The sequence below is a fragment of the Populus trichocarpa genome, unplaced genomic scaffold, assembly GCF_000002775.5.
Source record: "Populus trichocarpa isolate Nisqually-1 unplaced genomic scaffold, P.trichocarpa_v4.1 scaffold_780, whole genome shotgun sequence".
Lineage (NCBI taxonomy): Eukaryota > Viridiplantae > Streptophyta > Magnoliopsida > Malpighiales > Salicaceae > Populus > Populus trichocarpa.
The window spans coordinates 61,382-86,278 of NW_026291146.1; the positions used below are offsets into that span (position 1 = coordinate 61,382).

The window sequence follows — 24,897 nt, forward strand, 5'->3', positions numbered from 1 at the left end:
CATATCAAAGTGGACCAGTTGGAGGTTCATATCAATCCGGAAAAACTTCTGGATATAAAAAGTTCAGAGTGCCTGAAGAATATAGACCTGATAAGTCTTTTGACTTCTTTGAAGTTTTAAATGTCAACTGTATGTCTAACGAAGAAAGAAAACTTCGTATAGAAGGATGGCATAATAATATGGTTTTAATAATCCAAACAGATGATCATGTCAGAGATGATTTTAGCTTAGCCCACATCCTTATGCTTAAGAAGAGTGTAGGCCTAGCCCATAAACTCATAGAAGGCTTGAACAAAGATGAGTTCATGATAGGAACTTGTGAAGATTTCTTGCAAAATGTTGTGAATCTGTTATACTCAGTATTCATAGGAATTAACTATCTCACAGATAGTGCAAACCAGATCAGGATAGAGCAAGAAAACTCTAGATTAAGATTATCACGATTACAGATTTGTGATTTATGTGAATTAGATGCTTTCACATGTGATTATGAAGAGCATTTATTCAACCTTCCTAACCAGGAATGAATCAAGTATATTGAGGACTATATTAGGAAAATCCCTCATATAGGACCCTTGGTTATCAAAGAATATCAGGAGTTACCCCCGATAAACAAATTAAGTTTAGCAGTAGCTAAAAACCTAGTCAAAGCTAAGTTAGAGAAAATATGCACCGATAGGATGCTAGCTAAGAAAACTAAGAAGGTGAACCTTTGTTGTTCAGAATTTTTAGGACCAGAAACTATGTATGGTTGTGAAACTATACCCAAGCTTCGAAAATGGAAGAAGAAGCTTAAGAAAAAATATAGGTTTTCTAAGCCTAAGAGAAAACATTATTATAAGACTTCTAAGAAGTTTAGGAAGTACTATAATAAACCAAAATATAGGAAACGTTTCTTCAAGAAACACAAACCTAGGAATACTAGAGCCTTAAACTATGAACCACAAGCAGTTCAGCCCAAGGATAAGGCAAAGTATTGCCCTCAAAAGAAAAAAGATTGCAAATGTTGGATTTGCCAAGAAGTTGGACATTACAGTAATGAATGCCCAAACACAAAACAAAATAAGGCCCAAGCCCGAGTCTTAGAACAAATTATGAGCTTAGAACATCTAGCTCCAATAGAAGACACACTTAGTGACCTAAGTGATGACGAAAGCCTCTATTTATTAGAATCAGACACAGAAGGAGATTATGAGCTGTCAGATAGTGACTACTCAACAACTTCTGATTCAGAGGATCAAGAGTAATCTTGACACTATCGACCCAGGATGGGACGATATAGAATGGTGGGACTCCCTCCTACCAATAGATAATAATGACACTTGTCATTTAGAGAAAGAACAAATCGACGCAATCAGTGCAGCCGATTTTGATGACTTGTTAGAAGAACAAGACATCACACCAAACTCGACTTTATGTAAAGTTGAAAGATTAGATGATGAGATATCTCACCTAGAATGGATTGATTTATCACTCCATGAAAAAGAGATCTCAGATCTCAATAAAGTTAGCCGCACTCATGTAAATTCAATTTATATACGCGGAACATTGTCCTTTAGTGGATATCGAAAGTATAATGTTGACTGTTATGTTGACACTGGCGCTAGTATGTGTTTAGCTAATAAACACATAATTCCACCTAACTTTTGGGTAAAAGCAAAAGTCCCTATCTATGCTAAATTAGCGGACGATACAGTCCAAGAATTTGACATAGTAGCAGAAAAGATAGACATCCTTATCCAGGACAAGGTGTTTACTATTCCAACATTATATCAAACCACCAGTAGGTATGATATCTTACTAGGCAACAACTTTTGTCGCCTTTATGAACCATTTGGACAATGGGGTAGAATTATTGCCTTCCATAATGATGGTCAGATGGTAGTTTGTCCTAAACTAACCACCGCCTATTACCAAGGTAAACCTGGATTCTTAGAATCTAAAGCCTATGGGAGCAAAACCAAAGCCCCACTACCCGAAACTATTGCTCAAAATCTTGATTTTGATCAAAAAAATCTGGGGGAGGATACCCATACTTCCGTCCCACATGATTTAATGTGCAGTTTAATGAATTTGTCAACTATAGAAACTAAACTTGATGCAGTTTGTAGTGACAATCCATTAGACCTTAGAATATCTAAACAACAGTTTAGAGCCAGTATTAGGTTAGCAAACCCTAGTACAAAAATCAAAGTTGCACCCATGCAATATACCAAAGAAGATAGAGATGAGTTCTCTAAACAAATAAAAGAACTTCTAGATGCTAAGTTAATCCAACCTAGCAAGTCCCCTCACTTTAGCCCGGCGTTCTTAGTCAATAAGCACTCCGAACAAAAAAGAGGAAAAAGACGAATGGTCATCAATTATAAAAAATTGAATGATCACACTATAGGAGATGGTTATCTTCTACCTAGAAAAGATGAGCTGTTAGATCAGATCAGAGGAAAAAAGATATTTTCCTCCTTTGATTGTAAAAGTGGATTCTGGCAGGTATTGTTAGATGAAACGTCACAATCATTAACAGCATTCACTTGTCCTCAAGGACATTTTGAATGGAAAGTCATGCCTTTCGGCCTAAAGCAAGCCCCATCCATTTTTCAAAGGCATATGAATGAGACCTTCATGGGTCTTGAAAACTTTTGTCGTATTTATGTCGACGATATTATCGTTTTCTCAGAAAACGACAAAGAACACATCGAGCATGTTTCACAAGTGCTTGACAGGTGTAAAGAGGTAGGAGTCATCCTATCTAAACCAAAAGCCCAACTTTTTAGGGAAAAAATAGAATTCCTTGGTCTAATCATAGATAAAGGAAAGCTTCAGCTACAGAAGCATATAGGAGAAAATATTACTGCTTTCAACAGTAAAATAACTGATAGAAAACAGTTACAAAGATTTTTAGGTATATTAAATTATATCTCACAGTTTTGTCCTAAGGTTGCACAGATACGACAACCTCTACAGGCAAAGTTAAAGAAGGATGCTTTCTGGCAATGGTCAGACAGTGATACGGCTTATGTTGACAAAATCAAAAAAGCCATAAAGAATCTTCCACCGGTGCACCATCCCGGTCCAGACGAGCCCCTAATCATTGAAACCGATGCTTCGGACAATTATTGGGGAGGAATCTTAAAATCTAAACAATCAGACGGCTTAGAATTAATATGTGGCTATGCCAGCGGTACCTTTAAACCAGCTGAAAAGAATTACCACAGCAACGAAAAAGAAATCTTGGCCCTTATAAATACCATTAAAAGGTTTCAAGTATTTCTCATCCCAGTTCAGTTCACAGCACGAACTGATAATAAAAATGTGTTTTATTTCTTACACACAAACATTCATGGTTCTTATAAACAAGGAAGACTGGTAAGATGGCAACTCTGGTTGTCTTATTTTGATATTATATTTGAGCATGTTGCAGGAACTAATAATGTTTTTGCAGATTTCTTGAGTAGAGAATTCTCAGAATGACTCAACATCTCTTAGATGAGATCAAGGTCATTGACCAAAAGATTCAAAGAGCAGAAAAGCTCATTGAAGAAAAGCAAATGAAGATTGAACGTCTTCAACGCAAAAAAGGTAAGTTGTCTGAACAACTTAAGTCCAAAACTCTTGGACCAGAGGGTCTCTTAGAGAGATTCACACAAAGTATGGCTGATGCCAAGGAAAAGAGTCTCACTCCTTCACAGGAACCTGAGACCATTGAGGATCGCAAGGATACCTCATATAATATAGGTTCTACCTCTGGTAGCCTAAAAGAGGAGGCATGTCAGGCCACTTCTAAACATTATACCATTTTTAATGGTCCAAATGCGGGTTGCTATAAAGATTGGGCAACTGTCCAAAAACTGGTTTCTGGAAAGCCAGTAGCCTTTAAAGGTTATCCAAATTATGGTCTTGCAAGACAGGCCTTTATAGATTATTGTATGAAAAATAATATCACCCTTCATACAACCCCAACTTTAATATCCCCGACTGATTTACTTCAGCCAAACAGAATTCCCAGCTATGCTGAGAAAGCAAAAATGCCAGCAAACCCAGTACAGGAAAGAACCTTTGCTAGGTTTAATAAGATATCTGTCAAAAATCCAGATGAACATGATTTCATTCCCCTTGAAACATTTACCCATTATTACAGACTTGCTGAAGTTTGTAACACAACAGAAGGCTGTTTTATAAGCCAAATAAATAATTCCAGATACTACAATGCTGGAGAAGGAGCAGATCCATCCTTAGTATCCACTCTGTTTCATTGTGGATTATTACAAAGTATCTGTCCAAGTGCTAACTTGCAGGAAATCAGTAAACTTCCTCAGGGAATTTACACAGCAATCAAGCAATATAGGACTAAAGTCCTAAAAGAACAGAATAGGAGAGTTCTCCTCACCATCCGCAGTTCATACTTGGACTGGCACGAGACAGAAGATGAGACTGATTGTCTCAAGAACTATCCTTCATACCACTTCATCAAAATTGGTATGTTAAAACATATGGACGTGACCCCTTGCACATCCATCAAATCAGAAATTACCAGCAACCTCAGCATGGTACTTCCCAAACTCCGAGCACAAAGCTTAGGAAGAATAATTTCCAAACTCAGGAAATATTACAAAGACTCGTTAATTCGGGTTAACTACCAAAGTGCACATAGCATCATAATATCTGACAGCCTGTCAGTAATCAGTGATCAAGACTGTAGAAAGCTCCAGGATTATGAAGCTCAATTCTATGGAAATGATTTGGAGGTTTCCTACACCACCAAGAAGGCCTATTGCAGTTATGGGTCAAGAGATCACAGGTGCACTCTGTGCATTAACAAAGACGGTCCATCTGATCCGATGGAAGAAGACGACAACTCCACCGACAAGGACATGTGAGCTGTCATAACAACGTGGACCCGACCACGATAAAAAGGAACTATCTACTGTACATAGCAATAGTGTGCCACCTTTTAGCTATAAATATGTATCACTTGAGCATTAGCACTCAAGACTTATCGAAACCCCTCTCAACCCTTTTAAACTTGTAATCCAAAGTTCAAATGCAATAAAGAAAACCTTTTGGTTTTATCTCTCTCAGTCTAGCAATAGACTTTTACTTTGCCACTAGATCACCTAGTGAACGATAAAAGATACATATCGGCTGTAAGTAGCCTAGTAGCCGTAAATCTCCTGAATAGTACCTGAATAGCCACTAAGTCCCGTTAATGAAGAGAATGGAAGGGCATGGTTGGTATTGGAGTAGGGGAAGCCTTGTGAAAGTACAAAGGTATGTATCTAAAGCTTAAATTTTAAGATGGAAACCATCTTGCAAGAGTTTATCCAAATTATAGATCATATTGACTGGTCTTGTTTAGAATCCTTAAGAAGATGTTCTGAGTTGCTCAGAATTAAAATAGAACTGTTAGATGACAGTATCCCAACTTATATAGATGATGACTGGTGGAACCAACCCCAGTGTATACCCTTAAGTTATAAGCTTAGGATGTTAAGAAGCATTCGTAAAAAGGTGCTTAAATGTATAGAAGATGTTGAAACTGATAATCTTCAGCATGCACAAGATCCTGATGAAGATCAGGTTACAGATTATGTATCAGACACAGATAGCTCTTAGAAAGCTAAAAATGTTTTCCGCTTGTTGTATATCGGCTGGAAACCAATAACATCCTCCATTAAGAGGAAACCTTTGGTATAACAACGCCACGTACAACGTGTTTTTGAAATTTGGTATCAGAGCCTTGTTTAGGTTCAGAAATGATATCCGTTATATTATATGTTTAGATTCTGTAAAGAAACTAACATTACAGAAATGAGTACTACGGAAACTCATCAAGAAGATGAAGACTTTCATCAAGAAGTCTTTGAAGCAGAAGGTGTCTTTGGACAAGACATAACACTTAACGACAGTCTACTTGACCAGGTACGTAAGACTAATTTATCTCTTACTCCTGATGAAGTATTTAAATCTTTAAGTACTGTAGAAAAAGTTAAGAATAAGTTGTTCTGTAGAAAGAACCATATTATCACATGTATTTCCACTAGAGAATATCCTTTAGATATTAAGGACACACGTGGACATACTGAGATTCCTTTTGTATTAAAGGAAGAAATAACACAGAAATTATCTAAGATCCCTTCGGATGTTAGAAAAACTATTAGCTATATCCATATAGGCAGCATAAAGATTATGCTAAAAGCTACCTTTAGGGAAGGTATCAATAGCCCAGTAAAAATGGCTTTACTGGATAGAAGGATGTTAAATCCTCAAGATGCTATCTTTGGTGCAGTCCAAGGAAATCTAGCGTATGGTAAACTAATATTTACCTGTAGTCCCAAGATTGGTGTTCCTTTGACCACCAACAACATAAATTCTATTCTGTGCTTTGCACATGAATTTTCTAGGACCGATCTCATGCGAGAAGGAGATATGCCCTTTAGTGTGACCTATAAAATAGGTTATGCCCTTACCAATAGTCATCATTCGATGATGTTTAAATCTGGGGATCCAATCTCCATTGAAGGAATCTTTAAAGAAATCGGACAGGTTTCCAATATTCCTTTCCAAGAGGTTCCACCTCTTCAGTCCATATGGGCTATGGACTTAACTCCTAAACAATTTCTAGGAGCCCAACCAACTCTTCGTATTGAGCCAAGCTCATCACGAATACCCCTTGTTGTTGAACAACAAGAAGAAGAAGATGAGGCTTTACCTCAAATTACCAGTTGGACCTACAATCCAAACTTTTCGAGAGATCGTAGAGCCCAATTAGTGGCCCAAAACCGTTTACACGGAAGACCTCAATATGACCCTGAAAGTGTCAATAGTGTTAGCCGAAGAATTACCAGGCTAAGTAATGACATTGCATAATGTCTTATACTGCTAGACCTCATGTCTATTACAGTAAGAAATATGTTGGCCTTAAAAACCAACAAGTCACCACCAATTCGCCTACATGTATGTATAGTGGAGGACAGGGAATACAAGGATGTATATCCCATCTTAATAATCTTAATACCGTGTCCGGTATTACTATGCTTATGGTTAATTCCATATGTTCTATGTTTGGAATTCCTTCCAAACAATTTTTCAGTGGGGAGGGAGAGGACTTCGATTCATTCACCCTTACACCAAAACCTGTGAAATTTTCCCAGTTCACAAACCAAGGTCTCAATAGTCTTGTCAAGACTGTTGAAAATCATACGATAGATCTCAAGCTTAGATTAGCGGATCTTACAACTAAGGTTGATAACCTTGAAAAACAGTTAAGTTCCTTACAGAACTTAGATAAGATTGTAAATAGCCTTTTACATCTAGATCCTACTAAGATAAACCTTATCTTAGAAACTGTCAAAAGTATAGACCAGAAAGTCTAAGCATGACCTCTAATCAAGGTAAAATAGATCGCCTAGAGAAGGTTATCCTAGATCTAGCCGACAACTTTAAGTCTATAGAAGACAGACAACAGGATATGATTAGAAATCATATAGAAACATCAGCGGCTACTATAATAGCAGCCCTCAGAAAACAACTAGAAGAGATAGAAAAATCCCTTTTAGTAATAGCAGATGCCATTAGAGCATGTGATTGTAATAAAGAAATTCTTTCTTTATTCGAAAAACATTTAGGTAAACTACCTGAAGGACTTCCTGTTTCCCCAAGAGCCCCAAAAACTATTCCTGCTTTAGAACCAACAGGAACAGCTAGGGACACTCGTGCCCCTACAGGATATGTACCAACTACCATTAGTAGTTTTACATATATACCCAAATGAAGCCTTACAAGTCCGTCAAGGATCAGCTTCTAGAATATTATATGGCTCAAGACCATACACCTTATACAGATACGGTCATAAGAGTTTTAAGTCTTACCGACCCTGAAATAGAATCTACCCCTTTAGAAAAGGAGTATGAAGACATTAACATTGTGGTAGCAATACCAAGAGAAGAAAATCTCAGAGTAGATATCTCTGAAGAAATGGAAGCTGAGTCATCAGCCCAAGGAGCCACTAGGAACCCACCAAGTGGAACAACCTATGATAGACCTAGACAGTCTAGAGCCCCAAGGTATAGCAATACCACATATCAAAGTGGACCAGTTGGAGGTTCATATCAATCCGGAAAAACTTCTGGATATAAAAAGTTCAGAGTGCCTGAAGAATATAGACCTGATAAGTCTTTTGACTTCTTTGAAGTTTTAAATGTCAACTGTATGTCTAACGAAGAAAGAAAACTTCGTATAGAAGGATGGCATAATAATATGGTTTTAATAATCCAAACAGATGATCATGTCAGAGATGATTTTAGCTTAGCCCACATCCTTATGCTTAAGAAGAGTGTAGGCCTAGCCCATAAACTCATAGAAGGCTTGAACAAAGATGAGTTCATGATAGGAACTTGTGAAGATTTCTTGCAAAATGTTGTGAATCTGTTATACTCAGTATTCATAGGAATTAACTATCTCACAGATAGTGCAAACCAGATCAGGATAGAGCAAGAAAACTCTAGATTAAGATTATCACGATTACAGATTTGTGATTTATGTGAATTAGATGCTTTCACATGTGATTATGAAGAGCATTTATTCAACCTTCCTAACCAGGAATGGATCAAGTATATTGAGGACTATATTAGGAAAATCCCTCATATAGGACCCTTGGTTATCAAAGAATATCAGGAGTTACCCCCGATAAACAAATTAAGTTTAGCAGTAGCTAAAAACCTAGTCAAAGCTAAGTTAGAGAAAATATGCACCGATAGGATGCTAGCTAAGAAAACTAAGAAGGTGAACCTTTGTTGTTCAGAATTTTTAGGACCAGAAACTATGTATGGTTGTGAAACTATACCCAAGCTTCGAAAATGGAAGAAGAAGCTTAAGAAAAAATATAGGTTTTCTAAGCCTAAGAGAAAACATTATTATAAGACTTCTAAGAAGTTTAGGAAGTACTATAATAAACCAAAATATAGGAAACGTTTCTTCAAGAAACACAAACCTAGGAATACTAGAGCCTTAAACTATGAACCACAAGCAGTTCAGCCCAAGGATAAGGCAAAGTATTGCCCTCAAAAGAAAAAAGATTGCAAATGTTGGATTTGCCAAGAAGTTGGACATTACAGTAATGAATGCCCAAACACAAAACAAAATAAGGCCCAAGCCCGAGTCTTAGAACAAATTATGAGCTTAGAACATCTAGCTCCAATAGAAGACACACTTAGTGACCTAAGTGATGACGAAAGCCTCTATTTATTAGAATCAGACACAGAAGAAGATTATGAGCTGTCAGATAGTGACTACTCAACAACTTCTGATTCAGAGGATCAAGAGTAATCTTGACACTATCGACCCAGGATGGGACGATATAGAATGGTGGGACTCCCTCCTACCAATAGATAATAATGACACTTGTCATTTAGAGAAAGAACAAATCGACGCAATCAGTGCAACCGATTTTGATGACTTGTTAGAAGAACAAGACATCACACCAAACTCGACTTTATGTAAAGTTGAAAGATTAGATGATGAGATATCTCACCTAGAATGGATTGATTTATCACTCCATGAAAAAGAGATCTCAGATCTCAATAAAGTTAGCCGCACTCATGTAAATTCAATTTATATACGCGGAACATTGTCCTTTAGTGGATATCGAAAGTATAATGTTGACTGTTATGTTGACACTGGCGCTAGTATGTGTTTAGCTAATAAACACATAATTCCACCTAACTTTTGGGTAAAAGCAAAAGTCCCTATCTATGCTAAATTAGCGGACGATACAGTCCAAGAATTTGATATAGTAGCAGAAAAGATAGACATCCTTATCCAGGACAAGGTGTTTACTATTCCAACATTATATCAAACCACCAGTAGGTATGATATCTTACTAGGCAACAACTTTTGTCGCCTTTATGAACCATTTGGACAATGGGGTAGAATTATTGCCTTCCATAATGATGGTCAGATGGTAGTTTGTCCTAAACTAACCACCGCCTATTACCAAGGTAAACCTGGATTCTTAGAATCTAAAGCCTATGGGAGCAAAACCAAAGCCCCACTACCCGAAACTATTGCTCAAAATCTTGATTTTGATCAAAAAAATCTGGGGGAGGATACCCATACTTCCGTCCCACATGATTTAATGTGCAGTTTAATGAATTTGTCAACTATAGAAACTAAACTTGATGCAGTTTGTAGTGACAATCCATTAGACCTTAGAATATCTAAACAACAGTTTAGAGCCAGTATTAGGTTAGCAAACCCTAGTACAAAAATCAAAGTTGCACCCATGCAATATACCAAAGAAGATAGAGATGAGTTCTCTAAACAAATAAAAGAACTTCTAGATGCTAAGTTAATCCAACCTAGCAAGTCCCCTCACTTTAGCCCGGCGTTCTTAGTCAATAAGCACTCCGAACAAAAAAGAGGAAAAAGACGAATGGTCATCAATTATAAAAAATTGAATGATCACACTATAGGAGATGGTTATCTTCTACCTAGAAAAGATGAGCTGTTAGATCAGATCAGAGGAAAAAAGATATTTTCCTCCTTTGATTGTAAAAGTGGATTCTGGCAGGTATTGTTAGATGAAACGTCACAATCATTAACAGCATTCACTTGTCCTCAAGGACATTTTGAATGGAAAGTCATGCCTTTCGGCCTAAAGCAAGCCCCATCCATTTTTCAAAGGCATATGAATGAGACCTTCATGGGTCTTGAAAACTTTTGTCGTATTTATGTTGACGATATTATCATTTTCTCAGAAAACGACAAAGAACACATCGAGCATGTTTCACAAGTGCTTGACAGGTGTAAAGAGGTAGGAGTCATCCTATCTAAACCAAAAGCCCAACTTTTTAGGGAAAAAATAGAATTCCTTGGTCTAATCATAGATAGAGGAAAGCTTCAGCTACAGAAGCATATAGGAGAAAATATTACTGCTTTCAACAGTAAAATAACTGATAGAAAACAGTTACAAAGATTTTTAGGTATATTAAATTATATCTCACAGTTTTGTCCTAAGGTTGCACAGATACGACAACCTCTACAGGCAAAGTTAAAGAAGGATGCTTTCTGGCAATGGTCAGACAGTGATACGGCTTATGTTGACAAAATCAAAAAAGCCATAAAGAATCTTCCACCGGTGCACCATCCCGGTCCAGACGAGCCCCTAATCATTGAAACCGATGCTTCGGACAATTATTGGGGAGGAATCTTAAAATCTAAACAATCAGACGGCTTAGAATTAATATGTGGCTATGCCAGCGGTACCTTTAAACCAGCTGAAAAGAATTACCACAGCAACGAAAAAGAAATCTTGGCCCTTATAAATACCATTAAAAGGTTTCAAGTATTTCTCATCCCAGTTCAGTTCACAGCACGAACTGATAATAAAAATGTGTTTTATTTCTTACACACAAACATTCATGGTTCTTATAAACAAGGAAGACTGGTAAGATGGCAACTCTGGTTGTCTTATTTTGATATTATATTTGAGCATGTTGCAGGAACTAATAATGTTTTTGCAGATTTCTTGAGTAGAGAATTCTCAGAATGACTCAACATCTCTTAGATGAGATCAAGGTCATTGACCAAAAGATTCAAAGAGCAGAAAAGCTCATTGAAGAAAAGCAAATGAAGATTGAACGTCTTCAACGCAAAAAAGGTAAGTTGTCTGAACAACTTAAGTCCAAAACTCTTGGACCAGAGGGTCTCTTAGAGAGATTCACACAAAGTATGGCTGATGCCAAGGAAAAGAGTCTCACTCCTTCACAGGAACCTGAGACCATTGAGGATCGCAAGGATACCTCATATAATATAGGTTCTACCTCTGGTAGCCTAAAAGAGGAGGCATGTCAGGCCACTTCTAAACATTATACCATTTTTAATGGTCCAAATGCGGGTTGCTATAAAGATTGGGCAACTGTCCAAAAACTGGTTTCTGGAAAGCCAGTAGCCTTTAAAGGTTATCCAAATTATGGTCTTGCAAGACAGGCCTTTATAGATTATTGTATGAAAAATAATATCACCCTTCATACAACCCCAACTTTAATATCCCCGACTGATTTACTTCAGCCAAACAGAATTCCCAGCTATGCTGAGAAAGCAAAAATGCCAGCAAACCCAGTACAGGAAAGAACCTTTGCTAGGTTTAATAAGATATCTGTCAAAAATCCAGATGAACATGATTTCATTCCCCTTGAAACATTTACCCATTATTACAGACTTGCTGAAGTTTGTAACACAACAGAAGGCTGTTTTATAAGCCAAATAAATAATTCCAGATACTACAATGCTGGAGAAGGAGCAGATCCATCCTTAGTATCCACTCTGTTTCATTGTGGATTATTACAAAGTATCTGTCCAAGTGCTAACTTGCAGGAAATCAGTAAACTTCCTCAGGGAATTTACACAGCAATCAAGCAATATAGGACTAAAGTCCTAAAAGAACAGAATAGGAGAGTTCTCCTCACCATCCGCAGTTCATACTTGGACTGGCACGAGACAGAAGATGAGACTGATTGTCTCAAGAACTATCCTTCATACCACTTCATCAAAATTGGTATGTTAAAACATATGGACGTGACCCCTTGCACATCCATCAAATCAGAAATTACCAGCAACCTCAGCATGGTACTTCCCAAACTCCGAGCACAAAGCTTAGGAAGAATAATTTCCAAACTCAGGAAATATTACAAAGACTCGTTAATTCGGGTTAACTACCAAAGTGCACATAGCATCATAATATCTGACAGCCTGTCAGTAATCAGTGATCAAGACTGTAGAAAGCTCCAGGATTATGAAGCTCAATTCTATGGAAATGATTTGGAGGTTTCCTACACCACCAAGAAGGCCTATTGCAGTTATGGGTCAAGAGATCACAGGTGCACTCTGTGCATTAACAAAGACGGTCCATCTGATCCGATGGAAGAAGACGACAACTCCACCGACAAGGACATGTGAGCTGTCATAACAACGTGGACCCGACCACGATAAAAAGGAACTATCTACTGTACATAGCAATAGTGTGCCACCTTTTAGCTATAAATATGTATCACTTGAGCATTAGCACTCAAGACTTATCGAAACCCCTCTCAACCCTTTTAAACTTGTAATCCAAAGTTCAAATGCAATAAAGAAAACCTTTTGGTTTTATCTCTCTCAGTCTAGCAATAGACTTTTACTTTGCCACTAGATCACCTAGTGAACGATAAAAGATACATATCGGCTGTAAGTAGCCTAGTAGCCGTAAATCTCCTGAATAGTACCTGAATAGCCACTAAGTCCCGTTAATGAAGAGAATGGAAGGGCATGGTTGGTATTGGAGTAGGGGAAGCCTTGTGAAAGTACAAAGGTATGTATCTAAAGCTTAAATTTTAAGATGGAAACCATCTTGCAAGAGTTTATCCAAATTATAGATCATATTGACTGGTCTTGTTTAGAATCCTTAAGAAGATGTTCTGAGTTGCTCAGAATTAAAATAGAACTGTTAGATGACAGTATCCCAACTTATATAGATGATGACTGGTGGAACCAACCCCAGTGTATACCCTTAAGTTATAAGCTTAGGATGTTAAGAAGCATTCGTAAAAAGGTGCTTAAATGTATAGAAGATGTTGAAACTGATAATCTTCAGCATGCACAAGATCCTGATGAAGATCAGGTTACAGATTATGTATCAGACACAGATAGCTCTTAGAAAGCTAAAAATGTTTTCCGCTTGTTGTATATCGGCTGGAAACCAATAACATCCTCCATTAAGAGGAAACCTTTGGTATAACAACGCCACGTACAACGTGTTTTTGAAATTTCATACGCCCTTGCTTCTAGGTAGTTTGAACCCTAGTGAATCTGAGATCATATGCTTCCATTTCTTCATATAAAATGTTTTCACTTCACACAATTTTCATCTCAAAGGATCTAAAGTACCTGTTCTATCTGTCTAGCTACTCGCTGCTCTGAGGAATGAACTGATGGTCTTACAATCTCCCAGCCCGTTTAATTCTGAACATGAGGTAAAGTGCTGTGTTGCCAATATAAATGATGCCATCTAGATCTTTGCACTATTTTTTATTCGGTCATTTGGAGGAGCAAAAAATAATTAGCTTAGCCATCACAGAAAAGTGTATCATTTTTTGCACAGAAGCTACCATAAGATGGCTTAGTGATATGTTATTTCTTCTCTCACCAAATTTATTTATTTTTTCCAGAGGTTTATACAGCATTTTGAACTTCTACAAAAAGCTTGTATCCCTGATCTCATTTCATACCCCTCATTCAAGGAATCCACTTCCCATGCTCGCTTCTCCGTAAGCAGTCTATGATTGTTCTAGTTATTGCCTGCATAATCCTTTCTTATACAAACCTGAACGGATTTCTCTTTCTATCTATAGAGTTTGGTTATGTATAATTACTTCAAGGATGCACAGAAGATTGCAAAGGAGGTCAAGAGTAGTTTTCTTAATGACCCAGACAGATTAGCTGAACTTTGCATATTGGAGCAGGTTGCAGAGCACAATAGTGTTGCCCTAAATGTGATTTCCCGAGTCGGAGCTCTTGACCCGTCCCTCAAGGTTTCTTTCGAGTTCATCCACCACCCATGTTTTGCCACTGTTGTTGTCAAGAGATCTTGAAGGTTTGTTTTTAGGACCATCAATTTTGAAACACTAGGCAATTTAGTGAGGTGGTATAGCAATTGTAACATTCGTCCCTATCAATTTTCTCCATTTTTTTTATAGCATTATCTCCAAAGAGGAAGTAAGTAGCATCGTCGACTGTTCTCTAATCTTTTATTTGTATTGGCAAACAGATCGCTAATTGCACCATGGGAGGCCCCCCAAGTTTACAACATTGGGCTGAGCTTTTTCAGCTGAAAAGACGACCAAACCCATTTTAGTAAAATAAAATCTAGTGATAGCCTTGTAAGCCAATCATCTCCCTCTATGAGTTCGAATCTTAAAATTAGCGTTTAGAAAGATTTATTAAATTATTTTGAATGTAGCAGGCCGAAGTAGAGAGTGTGCTTTTAAGATCATTCGAGGGACCTGAGACTTTCTAGAATGCTTCGATCTTCGCACCAAACAGAGAGCCCTGCCAAAATCAAATCTTGGACGTCCGGAAAGTGATCAAACGGCTACAATTTTTTTCAGCGTAATTTAAGGTGTGCCAGAAAGTGGAGACCGCTATCAACGTCACTTTCAAATAAATTCTTTACTTGGATAGATTTTTTTATTAGAATCTTTACTTCGATAGGTAAAACGAATTTGTTTTTATTCTATGGTTTTGGATCCGGGCTTAACATCAAATTGTTAGAAAAAAATAATTCATGAATATATTAATTTAAAAACAAATGGATGGCTTTAAGAATCTCAGTCTCCATGAATCTGCTTAAATAATTTAAAAATGATCTAAAATGCGGATTGTAAAAGAAATTTGAATTTCTTTGGAAATATATATATATAAAAAATTCATTATCAAATTTATTTAAATAAAAAATAATTTAAATTAACTTGTAAGAAAATGTATCAAATAAAATCTTATCTTAGAAAAAACCCAAATTATTATAAGAATATTATATCAGTTTTTGTTCTGTAAAACAAGAAGGCCAACTAGGATGGACCACCGAGCATGAAAGTGGGCGCAGACACCAAAAGTGAAAGCAGAAATTAACAGGACAAAAGCTGTCCTGTCATGTCCCTGTCAATAATTCAAATCATGGGTAGATCTGTTCTGTGTGTAAACTCTTTTATGTTTTTTTACCCTTTTTTTCCCTCTTACTTTCATTCCTATTTTTTTAAAATTCAAAGATATAATTAAAATTTCAGATATGATTCTCTAATTAATATATGTTTTTTTAGGTAAAAGTTTTTTGGACTTAAAACTTATACAAGTTCATATTATATAGTGTTTAATTTTTATCAAATAAATAGGAATGATGAGATGCAAACTCGTGACTGTTTGTTTATCAAGAATCTGATACTATATTAAATAATTATTTTAATTTTAAAATTTAAATTTTTAAATAAAATTTATATTTTTTAAATTGAAAACTCACCGTCCCTGTGCGACTAGAGTGGCAGCCACATTTTAGAATCACTGCAGCAATGGTGGCTGCTCATACAGCTGTGTTCCTAGTGGCACCAACTGCGAAGGTGATTTTCTAACAGCTTTACCTACCACTTCGTCCAAGCTGTATTACCTATTACTTTCTGTTTTATATGTTAGACATGACATATATAATATGATTTCATACACACTTTAGATAGCATAATACAAGTTGTTACGAGATATTTGATGTGCTTTTGAATAGAATAAATATATTTTTTAATTAGAATATATCTCCTATGAATAAAAATAATTATTTTTCAATTTGTTTATCACTCATTTATTTTTAATTTGGTAGAGTAGAACTTCATCAAGTTTAGTAAAATGAATTTTCCACGCAAGGGCTTGAGTGTTTTAGTGTGCAATGACTTATTTTTTTGGTCCAATTTAAGAATGCATTTCACTTAAAATAAATATCAAATAAATATTTTTTAATGATTTTGATGTGTTAATATTAAAAATAAAAATAAAAAATAAAAAAATTATCTTAATATATTTTCAAGTGAAAAAACTTTTGAAAAGCACACAACACCGAAATACCAAACACACATTTAACTTAATTTAGGATTTAAATCTTAAATCAAAGCAAAAAAAGTTAAGAAATTAATCCCAAAATAATCTCGTCGATATAGAAACAAAGAAAAAAAATAATATAAGCAAGCTTAGATTCCAAATTCAAATAGAATTGAAAATATATATAAAAAAAGCAAACTAAAAATGAGATTTAATTTAGAGAAAACAAAACTTATTTTGGTACTCTCTCATGCATCATGATTCTTATATTTGAGATGGTAGTGTCATGAAGATGTTAGGGGAAATTCAAATATGATGCCTTTAACCTTTAGCTGGCCAACACTATGATAATCATAAATCTCTCCTGTTTTTTACCCAACTTTCCCTTTCACTTCTTGCTGTTCTAGTTCCTGGACAAGAAATTCTCACCATGGAGTAATCCTAAAGCTACATGCTAAGATACAAGCATCAATAATTCAATATTATAGGTTTGAATTCTCACAAATACAACATTGTTTTAACTTGTGGTAGAGTACATTAATGGCTTACATTTTAAGAAATAATCAACTTCTATTACCTCTCTTGTCTTTCTCTTCTTATATATATAGATTGCTAGGAAGTTGTATTTTCTTTTTTTTTTCTTATTTAATTAAGGACCCATGTGTTGGCTTAGGCTAGCATCACTATTGCTAGATTTAAAAGCTCAATTTTTGGTTATTTTCCTGCACCATAGTCAACATGATTATGTGCTTATTTGTTTTTATATTTTAAAAGTGTTTTTTTAAAATAAATTTTGTTTTTTTGTTTTAAATCAATATTTTTTTTAATACATTTCTAAATAAAAAGTACTTGAACAATTAATCTGCAGTCATGTTTGGATTCATTTGTTGCTACTAATTAGTAATTAGTAGCCATGATGATTTAATTCAAACTAGATATTTAATTGAGATAATTTAAATGAATGATTTTTTTTAATAGTTAACTTAATAAATAATGAAGAAGACTTGTATATTATTAAACATAATCCAAAATCTAATCTATTTTGTTGTAATATATATATTATGTAATATATATATTATGTAATATATATATGATAGAAATATAATCCGTAGATAAATATTTTTTTAAAAATAAAAGTGTAATAAATATTTGATTTTTTGTAAAATCTAAAGGGAAGAATATTAAAATTCACCGAATCTCAAATGAATTGAGAAAGCCTTTTTTTCATATACCGAATCCATCAGGCACATGTATTTCTATCACAAACGCTGACTCTTGAATAGTTACATATGTGATTTTATAAATTTATTAAGTAATATCAATTTTACTAAAATATTTATTTCTAAAATCTTTTCCCCTAAAAAATTAACATTAATTTTATCAATAAATCCACTCATTCAATGCATAAATTAATCAGCTAGAATCTAGCAAAGCCCAGATAATTAATGCCCACTTAATCCATCTCTTAATATTATACAATATTTTTTTATATAAAAAAATCTCAACGTTGTAATCGCTTTTTTTTTGCTTCATAAAACAATTTATCATTCACAAAATCCTCACTTGGTAATTAATAAATGCATTATATCTTCAAGAAAATAATAAATTCTTAAAAATAGACAGAAAAAGGCAGGATTTTTACCACCTGATTTGCACAGGCAGAGGCTATTTCTAGCGAGGGGACAGACAGTGCCACGGTGGTAGTCCATCTTCTTACAAAGCCGTATTCCTGACAGAGAGAGATTAATACAGAAACTAAACTACCCTACGAACAGATGGAGACAGTATTATTTATAATTGTATAAAAATAGCATATAATTATAATATTAAAAATAAAAATAATATTCAAGACGCCGACGACCCAACAAAACTCAAGGAACTCGTATGGACATACACCATCACAGCTAAAAACTTTCATAGTTCTCTGTCAAACGGAGATAGGAAGACTTTTCTTCCTCATCCTTGTCACTTCTTCTTTGCCCCGTCATCTCTCTCTCTCTCTGATATCCAGGTTCAGGTAGGGGATTGTTACGAGCTCTTTTGTTCTTGTAATCCCTTTGGGTTGTTTTGAATTTTGATGATGTTATAGTATGTATTCTTGAATTTTGTAAACTTTTCTTTTCTTTGATTTTTTCTTGATTTGGTTAGATCTTTGGGTGATGATGAGTGAAATGGTGTCTACTTTTTTTCTTTAGCTAAGCATGGATGTTGTTGGTGTTAGTAGATATTGTTTTTACTGTTTTCTTGTACATTTGGCTTTGGTTTCTTGATTTATTTTTGGTTCTTGTCATTGAATTTGGTGAATTTCATAGCTTTTTAGTTTTCGTGATGATTTCTTGTTCTTTCTTTCTTTCTCTTTTGTGTTTTTGATTATGTGGGATTTTGATGGTGGTGGTGATTTAGATTTTTTTTTTGATAATTAGTTAATGTTGCTGATATTATGTTGTCACTGATGGAAGCTTTATCTTTTATCTATCTGGATCTAACTAAATTCATGTAATTGTAAGCTTATGAAAGTCAATTGAGGGTCTGAAATTAAGATCAGATTCATTTATGTAAATTAATGCTTATTGAATTAGAGAGTTAGTGTGAAGAGAGTTGACTCGATGGGTTTGTTTGTAGAATTCTGTAATTGAGAGGGAGAGAGAATGTCAGGAGGTGGAACCCAAAACAGTTTGAGGAGAGCACTCGGTGCCCTCAAGGATACTACCACTGTTTCATTGGCCAAAGTCAATAGTGATTACAAGGTATTTTACTAGTTTAAAACAATGTTGAAGTTGTTGTTGTGGTTGTTTGATGTTGGGTTTTGTGTTAAAGCATTGATCATTTTGGTTGGATGGTTTGGTTTTTCAGGAATTGGATATTGCTATAGTGAAGGCCACAAATCACTATGAACGACCAGCAAAGGAAAGACACATTAGAGGTAGATCCAAGGCTCTCCTTCTCTTCTATTTGATGGATGTGAAGCTTATGTGCTCTCTATTTGTTTCTCTATGCAGCTATTTTTGCTGCCGTTTCAGCTACTAGACCTCGCGCTGATGTTGCATATTGCATCCATGCTCTTGCACGGCGTTTATCAAGGACACATAACTGGGCGGTATGTGCATCAGCATCACTTGAAATCTTATGTGACTAGATAGCTCTGAATACAGAGGCTTGAAGTGATGTTACTATTCTGTCAATCTAAATATGCAAATCTTCATGCCCTGGTTGGAAACAAAATTTTTGTTTTGGCTTTCAGGAGCCCTCAAATCTATATTAGCTTCCTCTTTGTTTCAAGGCACTCAAATTTTTGCAGGAATTCTGTTTGCACTGGAATTCAATTAGGTGACAGTAGTGCATAAAATGCTGCTTAGCAACACTAACCCTCTGGGATGTATCACCTTTTGAGGACATGACTAAAGACACTTGATGTATCATGTAGCTTTATAGTTCATACCTTAGAAAATCCGATGAACATATGAACTTCAACCTGACGGAATAATATACATCTCTGTGGTCTTTGTTGGTCAGTGCATTTATGTTTATAAAACAGTTTATATTGCAGCACCATGTTTTTGTAGTCTTCTGCTTTACCATTTTCAAAATGAAGGAAGCATCAAAAAATAATTTGTCACTTCGAACAAATGAGTGAAAGTTTCTTCATAAGCAAGTTAAACTTATGGACAGGATTGATTGAAATTTCCCGTACCTGCCTTTACAGCCATTTAGATCTGAAACAGAAAAATATAAATGAAGTTTACGCTAGTGAAAGTTAAGCACGTCATGTCAAGGTGGCTGTAGTTCATTTTCCTATATTTATGAATCCCGTGTTTCATTTCATGGAAAGCAGTTATCATGATTCATGGATAACTCATCCATGGTACTTTCCAAAGTTGATGCTTTGAGTGATTTGATGTCCATATTATTGATGCATGCATATGTGTATTTCTTATCTGTCCATTTTTTTCTCCTGCAATTTGTTTGACTTGCTGCTAGTTTTTAGGTTGCATTGAAAACTTTAATCGTTATTCATCGGGCTTTGAGAGAAGTGGACCAGACGTTCCACGAGGAGATCATTAATTATGGAAGAAGCCGAAGCCATATGCTTAACATGGCCCATTTCAAAGATGATTCCAGTCCAGATGGTATCTATTTTCTTCTTGGTGAAGTGATTATTCTGGTTAAAACTTTGTTTATGATGATTATTGTTATGTGTTGAACAGCATGGGATTATTCTGCCTGGGTTCGCACCTATGCCTTATTTTTGGAGGAGAGGTTGGAATGCTTTCGCGTGTTGAAGTATGATGTTGAGATGGATCGACCTGTGAGAACTTATCTTTTTACCGTGACCCATCTTGGCTCTCAATTTATTAAGGATTTTTTAATTGAAATCCTTGTTACAGTTCATTATTTCAACCATTTCACTACTCTAAATACTATTATGTGGACTTTAGCACATCTAAGCAATCACATATATAAATTTTATTTTTTCTTTTATTTAGGTATAATTTTTTTTTGGTTTTACAAAACCTAAGCATTGACATTTGTGCTAGATGTTCTCAAGAAAAATTCATTGATAAAGCTTTTATACAGCGGACCAAAGATCTGGACACAGTTGAAATACTGGAGCAACTGCCAGCTTTGCAACAGCTTCTTTTCCGCATTCTTGGTTGTCAGGTAAGTGATCTTCTCAACTCAATGCACAGATATAATGGTTTCTCGATTTAGGATACAGTTATTCATGAGTTTTTTTTTTACATGGGCAAACAATTTTGTACCTTTTTGTGCAGCCACAAGGGGCAGCAGCCAATAACTTTGTCATTCAGTTGGCACTCCAATTGGTGAGTGGACTTTGTAAATCATGCATATTCTTTGTATAGCTGATTTGGTATGCAGGGGGTATTTATATGTTCCAGATTGTGCTTTTTGTCATCCACAATAATAGGTTGCTTCCGAGAGCATTAGAGTTTATCAAGCTATAAATGATGCTACTGCCAATTTGGTTGACAAGGTAAGTGACCATATTTTTTTGTCCAATCATTTTTTGTTCTTCACATCAGAAGCTAGGCTATTCAGAAAATTAGGTACTCACAATACCATTTACGGATGACAGTTCTTCGAGATGCAGCGCCCTGATGCTGCAAAGGCTCTGGAAATTTATAGAAGGGCTTGTCAGCAGGTAATATCATCTGAATGCTGTGCAAATGACAATTTAACAATCTCTTAGGGTAGCTGTTATATATGTATTCCCTAGGTGTACTCTTAACTTTCAGCGTATTTCAGGCAGAGAGACTTTCAGAATTTTACGAGATATGTAAAAGCATGTATATTGGGCGTGGAGAAAAGTTTATAAAGATCGAGCAGGTCTGCATTCATGTTTGTGGTGTCTTTCGGGAACATATGTTTTTCTGGATTTTTCTCTGTTATCTATGTTGATTAATTCTTTTTTCTTTTTGATAATGAAGCCTCCTTTATCATTCCTACAAACCATGGAAGAGTATGTGCGAGATGCTCCAAGGGTGACAACAGCTCTGAGGGATCAGGTACAGAAATGCTCTCTGCGTAATGGATTTGTGTTCGAGGGAAGAACATAGCAGTGAAAGGGCACCATATATCATTTATGTCGAGAATTAGCTTATTGCTGTGGGAAAGAAATTGCTATCAATTGGTTAACTGACAATGGAGTGAATTTCCCTAAAGGATTATCTACCACTTTTGCCCGTGCACCATGGGTACACTATTATAATTTGCCATGCATGCGATGTTACTGAAGAATCCCACATGCCAAGGCATGCTATAAAACTCTATCAAATCTATATTCACATGAATCAGGCGTAAAAAAATAATGCATTTGTTTCTGAAGTGAATGTGTTAGATTTTTAATGTTTCCACTCTCTGTAATGGTTTGTAAATTTCTTATTTTTCCCTTCTAATTAGCAATATCTAATACTTGTACATCTTTCATCAGTGTTTTATGCTATGTTTTTGTCTTGACTTGCAATAATTATTATTGACAATGTAGCAATAATTATTATTGACAATGTAGCAATAATTATTATTGACAATGTAATCTTCAACTTTGCAGTTCGTTGATAATAAAATTGCTTCCCCTAAGGAAATCTTAGCCATAGAGTACAAGAAGGAACCAGAAGTAAAGGAGGAACGGCCATCATCACCACCTCCACCTGAACCAGTGAAGGTGGAAGAGCCTGTTGCTCAACCACCTGATTTGTTGGTAAGTTCATCACGTTTGTTTCATTTAATTTGGATGTAGCATTTCTTGCTGAGAAGATTCTGAACATTTTTTCGGTTCCCTTATGAGCTGCCTTTTCCTTTCTTTTTGTCTAGGGGTTGGATGATCCTGTTCCAGTTGCTTCAGAGCTAGATGAGAAGAATGCCCTGGCTCTTGCAATTGTTCCAGTTGGTAAGTTTTTTATGATGGTCGAATCTTACTTTCTGTTGGATTATGGCTCAAAAGTTTTCAGAACTCATTTTAAAAGCTAAATCAACATGTATAGCTTCTGTTCTGAGACACATTGAAATTTGACATTATGGAAGGCAAACCCTCTAACCAAATCCTCAAACCATTAAAACTTAGAATGAAGATCATGGTGGTAGAAATTATTGGATCAAGTCTCTTTGCAGTAGTTTGCTTGCAATAGTGAATCAGAGTAAGTTTTACTGTTCTCTATTATTGCAGCTGAACAACAAAGTTCCCCTGTCCCAACACATGCAAATGGAACTACAGGCTGGGAGCTGGCGCTTGTCACGGCTCCTAGTTCAAATGAAAGTACCGCTGCTGCTAGCAAACTGGTAACAATTCTACCATTTGTTTCCTGTATGCAGTTGATGTCTCACTAAAACAATACCAATTTGTCAACTTCCATAAACTGGATTGTTCATATGTGCATGATATGTGGTAGTTTTCTGGTTATATGCTGATTTTTATTACTTGTGCTGATACCGAAGGCTGGAGGGCTCGATAAACTTACATTAGACAGCCTCTATGATGATGCAATTAGAAGGAGCAATCAGCCTGTGAGCTACAATCCTTGGGAGCCAGTCCCAGTGGCTAATCCCATGATGCAAGCAGCCGTACATGATCCTTTCTTTGCATCCAACACAGTTGCTGCACCACATTCAGTGCAAATGTCCCAAATGGCCAGCCAACAGCAAGCTTTCATGTTGCAGCAGCAGCAGCAGCAGCAGCAGATGATGATGATGATGATGATGGGCCAGCAACAACAGCAACCTTCAAATCATTTTGGAAACACTTATGGAAGCAGTGTCCACCCCTATGGCTCAGGTATGCCGCCTGTTCAAGCATACAATCCATACTCGGGCTGAATTTAGACGCTTTACACAGAACATTCTTTTTATGGAAACACGCAAAAGAATAAAACAAGGGAGATCAGTACGTTTTTGTTTTTTAGATTTGGAATGCTTGAAGACTCGATAGTTGTGTACCATATGTTGTGCCTGTGTAGTAGTCAGTCAGAATGAGATTCTTCTTTAATAACTTGTGAGACAAAGGGCTGTTGAGTAGTGATTATTTGCGATGAAGGTTAGTAATAATGTTTTCCAGACTACTACAGCCTTTTCAACCTGCTTCGTTGCCGTTGATGCTTAAGCAGGTATTTCATACCTTGTTATAGATGATAGGAATGATATGTAATCTCTGTGATTATTACCACATTTATGTAAAAAGAAAAGAAAAAACGAAGTTTGATTTGTTGCGGATTTCATTGGCTCTTGTAATAATACTCGACTGTTCTCAGTCATCTCTTATTTGTCCCGCAGTTTCTTCTCAGCAATTTTGAACTTGTCAAGCAGTAGAACTTCGGAGTCTATCTTGCTGTGTTGAAAAATCCAAAGCTTTCCTTAGTCTCTATGTATGTATTATCACATCAATGAAGGAACTTATCCATATTTGTCAGGTGAGGTACCAGGTGAAAAGGAGATTCAAAGTCCTTACATGTAGAAACTAAGGTTGGTTTAAGTACTTCAATGGTCATAGATAATGTCTGAAATTATTGTGTCATGGTTGGTTGATAGAAGACGGAACTTTGCTGGCAAGAGTCGGTCCATGAGTAATTTCCTCGTCCCTCTGGCTCTGTGAGCAAGGTGGCTCAATTTATGCTTGAAAATGAAATGAAAATGGCAGTGATGTTTGACATGGTATGGTGCAATAAAGACTGAAATGGCACATCCCTACATGGGCCTAAAAAACCAGCCTGTTCTTTTTGTTTGCCTGGTAGACTAATTGCTGCCCGTGAATACAAGAGAAAAGCTGGAAATTCAATTTAT

At 35.9% G+C, this 24,897-nt stretch overlaps 3 protein-coding genes across 13 annotated transcripts in view; all 3 read left to right on the plus strand.

The window, feature by feature from the left end:
* Positions 1-15,357, plus strand: part of LOC18111095 (uncharacterized) — a 34,006-nt gene extending 18,649 nt beyond the window's left edge. The window contains exons 17-18 of one of the 2 annotated variants that reach the window (XR_008058293.1): positions 14,801-14,912; positions 14,993-15,357. The gene's annotated coding sequence lies outside the window, so the exon portion shown is untranslated. The remainder of the gene's footprint in view (positions 1-14,800; positions 14,913-14,992) is intronic. The other variant, XR_008058292.1, reaches the window with a different exon arrangement.
* The window catches only part of LOC7459869 (putative clathrin assembly protein At5g35200), a 31,353-nt gene extending 6,949 nt beyond the window's left edge, over positions 1-24,404 (plus strand). Inside the window, exons 1-16 of one of the 7 annotated variants that reach the window (XM_052449894.1) lie at positions 18,437-18,625; positions 19,231-19,355; positions 19,462-19,531; positions 19,608-19,705; positions 20,594-20,735; positions 20,814-20,914; positions 21,184-21,267; positions 21,381-21,431; positions 21,536-21,601; positions 21,704-21,769; positions 21,874-21,954; positions 22,056-22,133; positions 22,676-22,825; positions 22,939-23,014; positions 23,291-23,403; positions 23,560-24,404. In XM_052449894.1, coding sequence (XP_052305854.1) covers positions 19,257-19,355; positions 19,462-19,531; positions 19,608-19,705; positions 20,594-20,735; positions 20,814-20,914; positions 21,184-21,267; positions 21,381-21,431; positions 21,536-21,601; positions 21,704-21,769; positions 21,874-21,954; positions 22,056-22,133; positions 22,676-22,825; positions 22,939-23,014; positions 23,291-23,403; positions 23,560-23,937 — 1,653 coding nt within the window. In that variant the 5' untranslated portion in view covers positions 18,437-18,625; positions 19,231-19,256 and the 3' untranslated portion in view covers positions 23,938-24,404. Of the gene's footprint in view, positions 1-18,436; positions 18,626-19,230; positions 19,356-19,461; positions 19,532-19,607; positions 19,706-20,593; positions 20,736-20,813; positions 20,915-21,183; positions 21,268-21,380; positions 21,432-21,535; positions 21,602-21,703; positions 21,770-21,873; positions 21,955-22,055; positions 22,134-22,675; positions 22,826-22,938; positions 23,015-23,290; positions 23,404-23,559 lie in introns of those variants that run through there. The other 6 variants (XM_052449900.1, XM_052449899.1, XM_052449898.1 and 3 more) reach the window with 6 other exon arrangements.
* On the plus strand, positions 1,179-14,269 carry LOC112326143 (transposon Ty3-G Gag-Pol polyprotein). 4 transcript variants are annotated; one of them, XM_024593465.2, is made up of 4 exons: positions 1,179-3,366; positions 3,443-3,579; positions 13,938-14,006; positions 14,202-14,269. In XM_024593465.2, the coding sequence occupies exons 1-2, from the start codon at positions 1,192-1,194 to the stop codon at positions 3,449-3,451; spliced, it is 2,184 nt and encodes a 727-aa protein (XP_024449233.2). In that variant the 5' UTR covers positions 1,179-1,191; the 3' UTR covers positions 3,452-3,579; positions 13,938-14,006; positions 14,202-14,269. The 4 variants fall into 4 exon arrangements, with proteins under 4 accessions (XP_024449233.2, XP_052305852.1, XP_052305853.1 ...); XM_052449893.1 differs by lacking the exons at positions 1,179-3,366; positions 3,443-3,579 and adding exons at positions 9,269-11,443; positions 11,520-11,656; XM_052449892.1 differs by having other exon boundaries at positions 1,179-3,579.
* Positions 24,405-24,897: the final 493 nt, after the last annotated feature.

What these genes read in the sequence shown, in the direction of transcription:
- LOC112326143 (XM_052449892.1), top strand. Translation starts at nt 1,192, where the DNA reads ATGAGCTGTCAGATAGTGACTACTCAACAACTTCTGATTCAGAGGATC.